Source organism: Mizuhopecten yessoensis, unplaced genomic scaffold (genome assembly GCF_002113885.1).
Source record: "Mizuhopecten yessoensis strain PY_sf001 unplaced genomic scaffold, ASM211388v2 scaffold716225, whole genome shotgun sequence".
In the NCBI taxonomy this organism is placed as follows: Eukaryota; Metazoa; Mollusca; class Bivalvia; order Pectinida; family Pectinidae; genus Mizuhopecten; species Mizuhopecten yessoensis.
Window position 1 is genome coordinate 94,995 of NW_018480010.1, and position 15,478 is coordinate 110,472.

Genomic DNA, 15,478 nt, shown 5'->3' on the forward strand with positions numbered 1-15,478 from the left:
GGGGGGCAAAATTTATTATGGTTTATAATGGCAAATGATACTTTGAATATTACATGTTAATAACTTGATTGGAATTATAACCTTGAATTGACAGTTTGATACTTTGAAAATTTTGAGCCAACCCTATCCCCAATGGCTATAGGGTGGGGTTCAAAGGAGTCAGTGTGCTAAAATTGCTTCATTTTCCTTGTTAAGAATCAGAGGTGCTAGTTTCAAATCCTTTTTAATCTGAAATCTGTATGCTAGATATTGAGTAAGGTGGTTTTATTGTTTTTTGTCACTTTGAGTCACTCATATTTCTGTTCATGTTAAAAACAAAATCAACTCTCTGTATAAATATATCAGGTGATCGTTAAAGCCCATGGGCCTCTTGTTATTTTAAAGTGTGTCAAGTTTTACTTCTGAAGTGTTACATTAAAAAATCGAACTATCCCGCTGTCTCCGACCTCGTACTATACAATGCGGAAACGAAAGTGCGAAAGTCTAAAACAAATCACTGTAATGGAGCGTACGCATAGTTGATTCTGTAAATGAAACACACACATAGTATATCATACATGTAACACATTGATTAATTAAAGCCAAAAGTGACACCTGACACCTCCTCAACTCGATGTAATCAACAGCAATTATGTATTGTTGTTAAATCTCACGATCGACTTTCAAAGCCATAATACTGGCTCCTGTAAAAACACGAACCCGTGAAGCTGTCCTATGTTGTGATTTTAACTCACTGTGGAACTCTTTTATGCATGACCACGCTTTGTGACCAATTTTCAGGTTTGCACTGTCGTTTGTTCAGGTGTACAAATAAGTAAACGGACTTGCAGTAAGTACAGAATACTGTCTATCAACAGTGATGAAGTTTGTTTTTTATTATGAACAACATGGTTTTGACAGTCCGCACACTTTATAGTCTGAAGCTTTGTCGTAAATTCTTTTTACCGATTTCATATTAGTCTACTCACAAAAGATGTTCATAAACACGGAATGGCGAGATGTATTTGTATCAAAGAATTATCAAGTGACAAAATGAAATTCGAACACTATAAGTTAGACGATGTTTTGATGTTGGATTTACGCTATTGAAACCAATATCTTACTTCGAAAGGTATCCAAGTTTTTCGACTTTTCAGGGTTCGAATTATCAGAGTTTTATCAAATAAGATAAAGAAGATATTTGGCTTGGACCGTAGAAATAATTCGAGGTAAACGGGGTCTTCGAGTTAAAAAGAGTTTGAGATAACGAGGTTCAACCGTATAAGATATGGTAAAACAGATATTTATATAATAAGAAAATAAATAAATAAAACTATTTTCCATTCAACCCCCTTCTCCCAAAAACAACAACAGCAATAAATATAGGAACCTCTCTGTAGTAAGTAATTGCATGCGTAATATTAGCTGTCTGTGATAGTTAAACATGTGTAATACCTGTCTGTAGTAATAAATGCATGTGTGATACCTGTCTGTGATAGTAAATACATGTGTGCTACCTGTCTGTAGTAGTAAATACAAGTGTAATACATTTCTGTGATAGTAATTACATGTGTAATACCTGTCTGTGATAGTGTATATCATGTGTAATACCTATCTGTGATAATATATACATGTGTAATACATGTCTGTTGTAGTAAATGTGTAATACCTGTCTGTGGAAGTAAATACGTGTGCAATACTTGTCTGTGATAGTATAGATATATATATATATATCTATACTATCACAGACAGGTAGTACACATGTAATTACTATCACAGAAATGTATTGCACTTGTATTTACTACTACAGACAGGGATTGCACATTATTTAATACCACATACAGGGATTACACATGCATATATTATCACAGATAGGAATTACACATGATATATGTATATGTGGAATACATGTACTACAACAGACATGAATTACACATATACATATATATATGTGCAATACCTGTCTGTGATAGTATATATATATATGTATATGTGTAATACATGTCTGTTGTAGTACATGTGTAATACCTGTCTGTAGTAGTATTTATATGTGTAATACCTGTCTGTGATAGTATATTTCACGTGTAATACCTGTCTGTGATAGTATAAAGCATGTGTAATACCTGTCTGTGATAGTATATATCATGTGTAATATCTATCTGTGGTAGTAAATACATGTGCAATACCTGTCTGTGATAGTATATATATATATGTATATGTGTAATACATGTCTGTTGTAGTACATGTGTAATACCTGTCTGTAGTAGTATTTATATGTGTATTACCTATCTGTGATAGTATATATGCATGTGTAATACCTGTCTGTGATAGTATATAGCATGTGTAATACCTATCTGTGATAATATATACATGTGTTATACCTGTCTGTGATAGTATATATCATGTGTAATACCTGTCTGTAGTAGTAATTACATAGTAAGAATGTGAAACAAACATCTATATCAGTAAACTTGGTCAAAAGCATGCCTTGTGGGGCCGGGAAAGAGGTCGTGGCAAGTGAAATCTGCATCGAAATGGGCCATTTTGGGGTATAGGTTACTAAAAACAGCTTGTCAACAAGTTAAAAATCATTACACAGGATCAGTAAACAGGTAACCCTTTTCCTATTTTTAGACACTAGAGTGTTTTTCTACCTCCGAAAGGCACGTTCAATGCAGGCCTCAGGCCACAATTAATTCTACTATATGTTACTACCAAAGGAAAAATGAAATGAAATTATTTTAAAACATTGCTCAGGGTCTGGTTCCTATTTCATATTGTAGGTCTATTCAAACTGAACATACAGTTATTTTATTTTCATTTGAATGTCACTACCCTGCATGTATATGGGAAAATACCAAAATCACTACTCAAGCCTCATCACGCTTGTGTCCGACCCGGAAGTGTAATTGTGGTCCGAGGCCATATGGCCGCCGTAAATTTGATGAGCAGACACCAGGTCGCTTAAGCGTTTGTACCGATCAGGGAAATATAAGGAATAAGCATGTTCATGATAAAGACTTTTGTTTTTAATGGACGCCGCAGAGGATTTGACGAGCACGCGTCCTTATAAAATGTGGAATTTCTCCAAAAGCAAGAACGTTATATAGGTCTCATGTAGTTTTTCACTATTAAAGTTGGAATTTTGAAGATATCTCTTTTATTTTATTTTTTATTTATATTATATAAAGAACCTATTATTTTTAATTGTTTAAAATCCATCCCAATTCATAGGGGCAGAAAGAAGGGACCTAATAAGGGATGTGAGTTGCTGAAATATAGAGCCAATATCTGGCAATAGTTGCAGTATTATATTAAATAAAAACATTTTCTCATGGTTGCTTTATTATCCTGGTGAGCTATATAGGCCCTCAAGGCCTCTTGTTATACAGATGAATGATTCATCTTTCTGTGAAACCTTGTGATAAACAGTTTTTTCAACTGGTATAAAATAAGTATTCTTTCTGCATACGACTGCATAATGAGCATTGCATGATTGGTTAAGCACATAGTCATACCTTGTCGATTTTAACAGACGGTAAGTTGTATACTCTGTTTACCTGTGTTTGTTCCACTAATTTCTATTTATTTGGTTCTACAAAGTAAAATATACCCATTCGTACACACAGCAGCCAGATTTGTAAGGATTGTGAGGTACTCAATTTTGATTCTTTCATATCATTTAGGATATATCTGGATTAAAGCCAGGTAATTTGGAAAACAACATGGCTAACAACCCACGAGTGTGCGTCATAGGCGCGGGTCCAAGTGGCATGTCCTTTCTATACCACAACAATAAGCTAAAAGTGGCCGGGAAAAAGTGTGCCGATGTCGTCTGCTACGAAAAACAGTCCAACTGGGGAGGATTGTGGAACTATACCTGGAGAACAGGTGAGTGTTTCTCATAAACTAGACGAGATTGTCATTGCCTGTGTTATAAAATAGACGAGATTGTCCTTGCCTGTGTTATAAACTAGATGATATTGTCCTTGCCCGTCTCAAAATTGGTCATTCATGCATAACCCGTTCTTATTTATTGAGAAGCGAAGACCAGCCTCAATGCATAGAATGTCTTTTAGTAAAACACTTATCATTAGATTGCATTGACCTTCAGCTAACATTCGAAAAAAATATGATAGTATAACAGTATATTACTGTTTAGTATCAATAATTAGTATGTAATAATATATTATTAGTATATAGTGATGTTTTATAATTCTAACCTAACTAATAAATGTTGGTCTATTCAAAAGAATTATAGCCATTTTTACAATATTTCGAGGTGGCGTTTGTCGTTTACAATTTCGTTCGTTTGATGTCATACCCTTTAACATGTTTTATTTATTTTTATTGGCCCTAATGACCTCTTTTGAGTTGATTGGCAGTTAGAAATCAAATAATAATCATTCTTATAAACCTGAAACGATAGAGTGTATATATCCATTGTTTATTTCTCGCTCATGCTCTACATGTTTGATATGCGCATTAATGCCCGTCATTAGATATTCCAATTAACAATTATATATGTGCAAGTACACGTGTGTCTCTTTTGTTCATATTTGAAGAGATGCATGTCGATGAAGAAATGACAAAATCACCATTTCGTAATATTCTGTTTTTTTGGACCCATGAATATCATTTTAGGACCCTAAACGTTCGTTGCGATTAGTCAAGTTACCTGTTTAAGAATAAGTGACCACTGAGTTTGATTCACATGGAAGGTTTCGTCGATGGAGCAAAAGAAGAAAAAAGCATTTGTCTTTTTTCTCCGTGTGGTTTTTAAGGCGTTTACCTGTAATTGTTTTCTTTTGTCAAATTTTGCCATTGTTTCGTCGATTTTGAATCAAAGTTAAACATTGGAATGATCTTGCTTTTAATCATATCGCCATTGTTTATGTTCGGATTCATATATATAAAACTGGAGGGATAAACCAAACCAGAACACTGATATCGGGCCGATTTTGGAATCTTAATCGACCCAATGTCGGTTTTAGGAGCGGGGCGACATTGGGCAAGCCTCCAATTGCAACACATGTTGATGTTGGCCATTAACATGCTAGGATGAAGAACTACCAAGTTTGTTAAAATGAATGACCTTGACAAATGTTCAAGGTCACAGGGGTCAAATATGTTTGAAACATTTAAACAACTTCTTCTGAATAACCAAGAGGCCTAGGATAATGATATTTGTCCAATAACATGATAGGATGAAGGACTATCAAGTTTGTTCAAATGAATGACCTTTACTTATATCCAAGGTCACAGGGGTCAAATATGTTTAAAACCTTTGAATGACTTCTTCTTAATAAGCAAAAGGTCAAGGGTGATGATATTTGGCCATTAACATGCTGGTATGAAGGGCTACCAAATTTGTTCAAATGAATGACCTTCGCCAATACTCAAGGTTACAGTGGTCAATATATGTTTAAATCTTTAAATGATTTGTTCTGTATAACCAAAAGGTGCAGGTTAATGATATTTTGCTAGAAGCATCCTGGGTTTGCAAACAATAAACTCTGTTCAACCTACTGTCCTTGTTCGACATTCAAGGTCACAGGCGTCATACGTTTAAGTCTTTTAATAAGTTTTTATGAATCAAACACTGATATTCTGCCTGAAGTTGTATTTTAGTCCACTTTTAAGTTTACAGGTGAGCGATTCAGGCCGATTGGGCCTCTTGTTTAAAGTAATTTACTTAACTTGGGATAAAACAAAACTGCACTCGTTTCTCATTTTATTGTTAATTTAATCCCAGCGACAATTTGAGTAAGCTGATGCTAATAATAGAAACATTGTTGATATGTCCCGAATGGTTTCAGATGGACGAACTGTTTGACTGGATACCATCTAAAGCGTGCTTCACATCGCTGCAAATTTGTGCATTCACTTGAATCAAAAAGGCTGTTTGCCTTTGCTTAATGCAGACGTCACATTGAGTCCCAGTATATTCTGTCCGATGCCGCCAGCATTTTATACGTTAAAAACAACTAAACAGATATAAAATTATTATATAGTAATCAGGTTGTTCGTCCGTCCGTCCGTCTGTCAGTCTCGTCCGTCTGTCTGTCCGGGTTTTTTCTTTTGCACAATATTGATGGAGGTAAATGGAGTATGTTTTTAAAATTTTACATGATGATTTCCCATGCATACTAACTCTGCATGGTAATTTTTCAGACAGATCGGATTCAAAATGGCTACTTATCAACCATCTTGGATTTTAACATTAAACAATTCAAATTGTTTTGCTCTTAACTGGTCAACATTTTGCTGACATAATGAAGTAAAGTTGGTCACAATACAACAAGAAGTCAACTTATCGAAGGTCAAGGCCATCGGATCAAAGGTCAATGTCAGATTTTGTATATTTTAACTGCTTAACATTTTGTTTTGACATTATGAAGCAAAGTTGGTCACAATCAAACAAGGTATCAACTGATCAAAGCTGAAGGTCATTGGGTCAAATGTCAAGGTCAAATTTTACATCCCTCAACTGGTTAACATTTTGTTATGACATAATGAAGCGAATTTGGTCAGAATCAAACAAGGTGTCAAGTGACCAAACCTGTAGTTCATTCAGTCTAAATATAAAATATTTTAAACATATTACTATGCAAATTGTATGTTGAATTAAACTTGTGTACAAGAAGTAAAGTCCAGTTTACCAGTTAGCCGATTGCAGACATGTTTAATACGACTGCTGTGCTCATAAGGGCCACGTATCGGAGATACGGGTGCCCTATAGTAATCACTCTGTCTGTCTTTCTGTGTCTGTCCGTCTGTCCGTCGGTCCGTCGGTCCACAAATTTTGTTCCTGATTGATTACTTTGGTATTTATTGACTGATTTACATGAAACTTGGTAAAGATGTTCAGTTCAGAAAAATATACACTGAGGTAAAAAGGTCAAAGGTCAAGGTCATTAGTTTCTAAGGTCGAGTTCAAATTTTTCATCTTTTCACTGATGAACATTTTGTTATGACATGATGAAGCAAAATTGATCAGAATTAAACAAGGAGTCAACTGATCAAAGGTCAAGGTCATTGGGTCAAATGTCAAGTTTAAATTTTGTATCTTTTCACTGGTGAACATTTCGTTTTGACACTTTGAAGAAATGTTGCTCAGAATGTTTATAAACAAGGAGTGAATCGACCAAATGTCAAGGTCACTTGGTCAAAGGTCAAGGTCAAATTTTGTATCTTTTCCCTGATGAACATTTTGTTATGACATTGGTCGGAATTTTAACAAGGAGTCAACTGTCTTAAGGACATGGTCACTGGGTCAATGCCAAGGTCAACTATTGTATTTTTAGCAAGGTGAGCTTATGCCATACCGTGGCGTCCGTCGTCCGTACGTCAACAATTTCTTTAAACGACTTCTTCTTCTTAACCGCAGATTGGAATTTAACTAAATTTGACTGGAAGCATCACTAAGTGGATGGGATTCAAAATTGTACAAATGGTGGGGCTGTATTGCTTTAAGTGACTTCTTCTCTGGAACCAAGAGATGTATGTCAATCATATTGTACTGGAAGCATCCCTAGGTAGCGGGGAGTCAAAATTGTACAAATGGTTGGGCTGATCACCGAGGGGTCTGAGGGTTGGGGCCAAAAGGGGCAATTTGACTATATTGCTATAAACATCTTCTTCTGTAGAACTATGCCATGGATATCAATCATATTTGGTCGGACGCATTTAAGGGGGGTGGGGATTAAAAATTGTACAAATGGTGGGGATGACCCCCCAGGGAGCTGAGGGGCGGGGCCAAAAGGGATAATTTTGGCTATATTGCTTTAAGCGACTTCTCCTCTAGAACTAAGAGATGGATATCAACCATATTGTACTGGAAGCATCCCTGGGAAGCGGGGATTCAAAATTGTACAAATAGTTGGGCTGAGGGGCGTGGCCAAAAAAGGTAATTTGGCTATATTGCTATTAATGACTTTTTCTGTAGAATCATATTTGGTTGGAAGCATTCATGGGAGGCAGGGATTCAAATTAAAGGAGTAGTGGGGCTGACCCCCTTGGCTAAGGGGGGGGGGGGAGTTTAATGCTTGGAAATAGTTGAGATCCCCACCCTATAACCATATATACAATTGCTGAGAATGAAGAGAAAAATGCACATATGTCTCCAGGATTGCCAAGGGGTCTGGCCCCACCCTTGAAGACAAAGTCCCTGGGTCATAACTTTGAAACGGTTGAGATTCCCCCCCCCCCCCCCCCCCCCCAAAAAACTGTATATACAAATGCTGGGCATAAAGAGACGAATGCAGTCATGATATAAGAATAGATTCCAGAGTCCGCCCCGCCCTCGCATACTTAACCTCTGGTTCATAACTTTGAAACAGTTGAGATCCCCACCCCAAAACTGCATATACAAATGCTAGGCATAAAGAGACGAATGCAGTCATGATATTATAATTGATCCTGGGGTCTGGCTACACCCTAGGGACCTTGTGTCTGAGTCACACCTTGGAAACAGTTGGGATCCCCACCCCATAGCCATACATAAAATTGCTGGGCATAAAAAAACCACTATACAGATAGGATACAAGTATTGTCCTTTGGGTCTAGCCCATTGTTACGGCACGATTTGTCATCCGGACACGATTTCTCACCCGGGTGAGAAATCGTGTTAGGAGTAGGCATATTACCCGTTGACACGAGTAAGAACACTGATTTTGATTTTTGGGGATTGTGGTGTGGTGTATTTATGCTTGTTTATTTAGAAACTACTGTGCAAACCGCAGCGTCCGCCGTCCATCGTCCGTCCTTCCGTCCATCTTTTTCCTTTAAAATTCTACTTGTCCTGAACGACCCAGTAGATTTGGACTGAATTTGGCCTGGAGCATCTTTAGGCCAAGGGGACTCAATTTTGTATAAACAGTGGATGTGCTATCATAAAGATTATGCAGTGGATGTTCTATCATAAAGATTATGCAGTGGCGGATCCAGAGACCTATCTGGGGGGTTTCAGAATTGCCAGGGGGGGGGGGGGNATTGAGGAAAATGATGAAAAATACATGATTTTTAAAGAAAATTCTCAGGGTGTGGGATTTCTTGAGCCCCAAAAACCCCTCTGGTCCGCCCCTTATTGGATTTCATCCCAATTTGGTCACGAGCATTCTTTGACCAAGGGGACTTAATTTTGTTAAAATGGTGGATTTGGACCCTCTGGGTGGAGAGGGGCGGGCCCCAATAGGGGAAATAGAGGTAAAACCTTGAAAACCCTGCTTCTGCCGTAGGGATAAAGGGGTTTTTATCGTAATTTTGCCTGGAGCATCCAGGGACTTGATCTCTTATAAACGGTGGGTGTGGCCCCTTGGGTGTAAAGTGGCGGGGCTCAGAAGGTAAATTGAGGTTTAACTCTTTAAAATCCTTCTTCTTATGTACCATCTGAGGGATTTTATCCGAATTAAGCCTGGAGTAGCATTGGGCAAAGGGATATTAATTTTGTATAAATGATGGGTGTAGAGTTGCTGGGCTCATTAGGGGAATTTGAGGTTTAATTCTTTAAAATACCTCTTCTGTACCATTGGAGGGATTGTTTGTAATAAGAATATTTTTCCATGGTTGCTTTATTATCCAGGTGAGCGATTCAGGCCATCTGGACCTCTTGTTTTATTTTATCGCAACACCTTTGACTTACAATGGTATACAAAGATATGTAACAGACACAGATTTAATGTATACGCATGCGTGGTTGTACAGAGGGATACAAGTATCATAGTAATAGAGGTGTACTGCAGTTACATATACATATATATATATACACATGTAGTCACTAATGATATTCGGTGTTAAATTTCCGAACAGATCCAAATCATGGCCTTTCATTTGCTGAGTCATTTCAGGCTATAACAATTTCTGTTCTGATTTATGGACCACAATAAAAGTTGTTTAATTGAATATTATAATCATGTTCTTGAAAATGGGAAAAACGACCAACATCTTACGCAAAATGGCTGCTGCACATTGGCTTCTGATTAGTCGAAATTTATGCATTGTCCGATATCCCTATGTAAAAGTGTGCAGTGTCAATACAAACACTACTGCAATCTGCGTTGTATTTTTAATTTGACAAAATGTCCGTGTAAGGTCGGGTCCTGAATGGTCGACATTTAGATATTGACCGATGTTATAGATTTGGTATGTACATTGTTATGTAGGATTGTTAACGGTTAGCCGGTATCTCGGGCGAAAGACCACGAACTGGTTACTAAAATCCCCAACCGAAAAGTCGGACATTTACTTACCCCTTTTGGGAGCCACATGTTTCCCTGGCTTAGAACAACAAAATATCTGCATATTTATAGATGCGACCAAAATTGGTTATTTTTGTAATAAAAAGAGTGTTCTGGGATTACATGTTCGTGTTAATTTTGTACTCCAATTTAAATACCGACAAAGAGATGTCGCCAACACCATAAAAAAATCTGAACAGATTTTAAAGGGAAGCCAGAATACAAAGCTGTGAAACATGAACTTTCTGAGAACGCGCCTTAACATGCGAGATGTAAAGATAATCTGATATGAAAAGTACACACTTGAATGAGCAAGCCTGTCTTAAAACGTTTGTCACACAAATTTTGTTCTAAAGAATAATATTACCGTATATCATTTCGAGTACAGATAACTGTAATTGAATCCGTCTTATGATGTAACAGTTCATGTTACGAATAGATATTGTTATACTTTATAATAAAAAAAGGAAATGTATATGTACCCTTCCAGAGCAATGATTTCAGATCTGCTTTAGTAAGTTCATGTTGTGTAAACATTCGTGTCCTTTGTTCCTTTGACCACAAAAAGTTGTCCTTTGTTAGATATGGCTTGCATATTATTTTATATACGGTATACATCTCGCGCAAATTGTCTTTTGAAAATGTCTCTATGTTTAGGATATTCAGTGGAATGAAATGTAAATGAATAATAATAATAAAAAGATAAATACAGGTACTGCCATCAAAAGAAGAAGTAGCATATGTGTTTATTTCCTCAAAATTAAGGTGAACCGGATTGCGTTTGAATGTGTTTGAAAAGGTGCGCCCACGTGCATTGTATGAATCGGGCAACAGTATTTTTCTTTCATCGTCTAATTGAAACTGTGAAGATTTTGTAAGATTTCTGTTGCGTATTTCAAAAGTAAACGAATAACTAGATTGATAGCTAAATCAAGCAATAACTATTTGGCATGGTGTACATTGAACTACTACTCATTTGATATCATGTCAGCTCATCTATTACATGTTCACTTAGGCAAGTTATAAGACACCACGGACAAAACCCATCCCCAATTGAGATAGAGAGTTGGGGCGAGAAATAGTGCCGGGTGAGAAACCGTGTCACCTATGCCCATAAGGGTGAGAAATCGTGTTGCGAACGCAGCAATTTTAGCACGATTTTTCACCCTGGTGAGAAATCGTGCCGTTACACCCATTCCTTTGGATCTTATTTGGAGAACATTTTGCCATGATTACTTTGATATCCAAGTGAGCGATACAGGCCCTCTGGGCCTCTTTCTTATGTTATTATGAAGCAAAGTTGTTCAGAACTTAACACAGAGTCAACTGACATAAGGTCCAGGTTACGGGGTCTAAAGGTTCAAGGTCAAGGTCAAGTTTTGTTTTTTACACTGATGAACATTTTGTTATGATATTATGAAGCAGATTTTGTCGGAATTAAAGAATAAGTCAACTGACAAAAGATCAGGGTTACTAGGTTAAAGGTCAAGGTCATTTGGGTCCAAAGGTCAAAGACAAAGTGGATCTCGGACTTTGACCCAGGCTTTTGATGGAGGAGGTGTTTAAGGTGAAATAAAACAAATCAAAGCTAACAAATGAGTATTGCACCGGTATTTACATTTCTGTTAGCCCAGAAAATATGGAGATGGAAGGAAACAAGACTCGCATCATAGTACATGTAAAATGTATATTTTGCTTCCTTGCGATTCTTTTGAGGTCCAAATGTCAAACTCAGCTATATGGGCAGATTGCTTCTTGATGATTATGGGGAATATATTGCCACAAGACGGGTCCCTTACTGACCTGTCAGTGTTCTAGTTTTAAATAGTGTTTAAATTTTTTGATAATTATTCATGGGAGACGTACCTGATGCTGATTAAATGGTTAAAACTTCATACTTATGACACGGTAGTGCATTCGCCTGTTAAAATTTATTCCGAATGAGTGTTTTTTCTTTATAACTCTGTAAAAGTAATTCACACTATGCATCAAAAGGCTAAAAAGGTGCGTTGTAATGGCCTCCGGTTTTTTACGATATATTATGATTTTTCTTAACAACCCACAAATACCTCAGCGCGATCGGGGTAGCTCACATTTGTAAAGTCACAACCATGAGAACTCTTGCGTTATTTATATGATGTATTGTGTTGTCTCTGATTGGTGTAGATAACATTTATCTGCATACTGAAAGTGCTGCATTTTTACAATTGAAGTGATGAGATGATTTCCTATCGAGAAGGCTATCGCTGTTCTGTAAACATGCCGATAGCGTATCCCTACATACGTTTCTCTTAAACCGTATAGCTCTGTGCAAACATTGAATACAGTTAGTGAGAAAAATAGAGAGACATGGGGGAAGGGCCTTTGGATTTTTCTTACCTGTGTTTAAAACAAATTGAAGTCTGCGCGTATCCAATGACGTACACCATCATTAGAGTCATGGGTCGGACCCGAGACATATAAAACCGGTATATGCATAAATCCCTTGTCTGTATTCCAGGGTGAACATTATTTATCAACTATAATATTATAATTTTAGCACAACGGGTCCGAAGGACCAAGGTGAGCTTATGCCATACCGTGGCGTCCGTCCGTCGTCCGTACATCAACAATTTCTTTAAACGACTTCTTTTTCTTAACCACTGATTGGAATTCAATTAAATTTGACTGGAAGCATTCCTAGGTGGTGGGGATTCAAAATTGTACAAATGGTATGGCTGACCCCCCAGGGGGCTGAGGAGCGGAGCCAAAAGGGGGTAATTTGGCTATATTGCTTTAAGCGACTTCTTCTCTGGAACTAAGAGATCGATATCAGCCATATATGACTGGAAGCATCCCTAGGTAGTGGTAAATTTGGCTATATTGCTATAAACAACTTCTTCTCTAGAACTCTGCCTTATTTCAATCATATTTGGTCGGGAGCATTCATTGGAGCAGGGATTTAAAATTGTAAAATGGTGGAGCTGACCTCCCCAGGCTAAGGGGTGGGGCCAAAAAAGGTTTATTAATTGGAAATGGTTGAGATCCCCATCGTATAACCATATATACAATTGCTGAGTATAAACAGAAGAATGCACATTTGCTTCCAGGATGGCCCTGACTCATAACTTTAAAACGGTTAAAATCCCCACCTCAAAACTATATATACAAATGCTGGGCATAAAGAGACAAATGCAGTCATGATATTAGAATAAATCCCGGGGTCTGACCGAACCCCTAGGGACCTAGTTTCTTAGTCACAGCTTGGAAACAGTCGACCCTATAACCACATACAGTGGAATCTGTATTAAGCGACCACCCAAGGGGAATTAGAAAAAACGGTCGTTTAATAAAAGTGGTCGTTTAATAAAGTATGACCATATTTTGTACACACTGTAACCGACTATAACCAAACGACTCCTTAATCAGACAACTGTAAACAGACCACCACCCCAAGCGAACGTACAGGTAGTTTAAAACAACATCGTTCAACAGATCTTGTGAATAACTTAACAATAGTCGAGTGATAATTATGACAGTAAACAAACAACTAAGAGTGTTTTAAAAGAATTGTTATTTCACTCAGAACAAACGATCGACGGAGACTTGTTGAAGTTCTCAACTTACACGACTGTGATTTCGGTAATAACCTTGATCAAACTAACTACGAAACTTACGAAATACATTGTTGTTGAAATGATGGCTGTCCCTGTGTTGGTCCAAAAGATGGGTTCGCGTGTATTATTCCATTATTTTACGATGGAAACTGGAAAGACAATCCAGTTAAAAAAATGATATAAATAAAGCCAACAGCATGTTGCCAGAAAACGAACCAGTATTGTTGTCGTTCGTACTTTGGCGTTGAGAAATTTCAAAATCTTCTTCTCAAGACCCAGATATGGTAGAATCAAATACTCTTCATAGATGGAAGGGTTTTAAGGTGCTCTACCAACCTTGTGAATTTTATGACCCTAGGGTCTCACGTTTACCCCTGGGGAAGGGGGGGGGGGCAAAATTTATTATGGCAAATGATACTTTGAATATTACATGTTGATAACATGATTTGAATTATAACCCTGAGTTGACAGTTTGATACTTTGAACATTTTGAGCCAGTTCTACCCCGTAGGGCGCCCAAAGGAGTCAGTGTGCTAAATTTTCTTCATTTTCCTTGTTAAGAATCAGAGGTGCTAGTTTCAAATACTTTTCAGTCTTAAATCTGTATGCTAGATATTGAATAAGGTTGTTTTATTGTTTTTTATCACTCTGAATAATACTTTTGTTCATGTTTTAAAAACAAAAATTAACTCTCTGTATAAATATATCAGAACTCGGGTGACCGTTAAGGCCCATGAGCCTCTTGTATATATGTACATTTGTGAGCGAGATCAGAGACGTTTTATACGTCTCTGGTGAGATATAGGCCTAATACCTGTTAGACGAAACTTACACATGAACTTAAAAACGTACATTGCAACTAAAATATTATCACAACTTGTGAAAGATTAGTTTAATATGTAATAATTATTTATAACTCAACATGGGTGAGTATATGTGTAGAGCGAATGCGGATTATTTTAGATATTATTAAATACTATGTATATAATTGTTAGTGATGTTACGAGTTTGGTAGTAACGCTCGAATCACAAGCTAAAGGTACTGATGACTAAATCTTTACCGGGATTTTATGAGAAGACAGAAGATAACTCAGGAGGATAGCAGACGACAACATCGGAATCATGGGATGGCCGCCATACTATTATTAGCGTAACATGTTCAAATCACGATGTCTGTATTACGTATTTTCGGGGGTTTTCACATATAACATGCATGCTAGAGTATTTACCTAGTTCACATAGTTCCTAAAGACTTCATTCGTATCCATTTTAAGTATCGTTGATTGTTATTTAAGCTAGGAATGACTATTTTCGTCTCCTCAAACTGTATGATGTATCTCGCCATCTTTCCACAATAACAAAGCCTTGAAGTTGTAAGCACGGCGCTGATTGGTCAGTTAGCCGTGGCCGTATGAAAGCGGAGCGCAGATTCACTTACAGTACAGTTTTTGCGCGTGAGATTATTCCACATACTATATAAACCCCGAATTTCTTGAAAATGTTGTCATTCGTTTTATTGAAACGACGGAGGTATTGACCCTCCAACCCACACATCAATATGGAGCCATTGGTAAGCTTTAAATCAATTTAAAGTGGGACGGATGACCCGGTGATCATGGTGGGGAAATATTTCCATATATAAACCACAGGATAAAAACTTCCCAA

The 15,478-nt window shown here is 37.2% G+C and overlaps 1 protein-coding gene and 1 long non-coding RNA gene across 8 annotated transcripts in view; both read left to right on the forward strand.

Annotated features, from left to right (window-relative positions):
• Positions 1–15,478, forward strand: part of LOC110442185 (dimethylaniline monooxygenase [N-oxide-forming] 5-like) — a 38,699-nt gene that overhangs the window by 10,447 nt on the left and 12,774 nt on the right. For 5 of the 7 annotated variants that reach the window (XM_021485670.1, XM_021485674.1, XM_021485671.1 and 2 more), the window contains one exon: positions 3,666–3,870. In XM_021485670.1, the coding sequence (XP_021341345.1) occupies positions 3,705–3,870 (166 nt within the window). In that variant the 5' untranslated portion in view covers positions 3,666–3,704. Of the gene's footprint in view, positions 1–804; positions 830–3,450; positions 3,518–3,665; positions 3,871–15,478 lie in introns of those variants that run through there. The other 2 variants (XM_021485676.1, XM_021485673.1) reach the window with 2 other exon arrangements.
• Positions 4,689–15,457, forward strand: LOC110442187. The gene is made up of 3 exons (XR_002461991.1): positions 4,689–4,700; positions 7,674–7,677; positions 14,809–15,457. It is a non-coding gene; the product is annotated as an uncharacterized LOC110442187 (long non-coding RNA).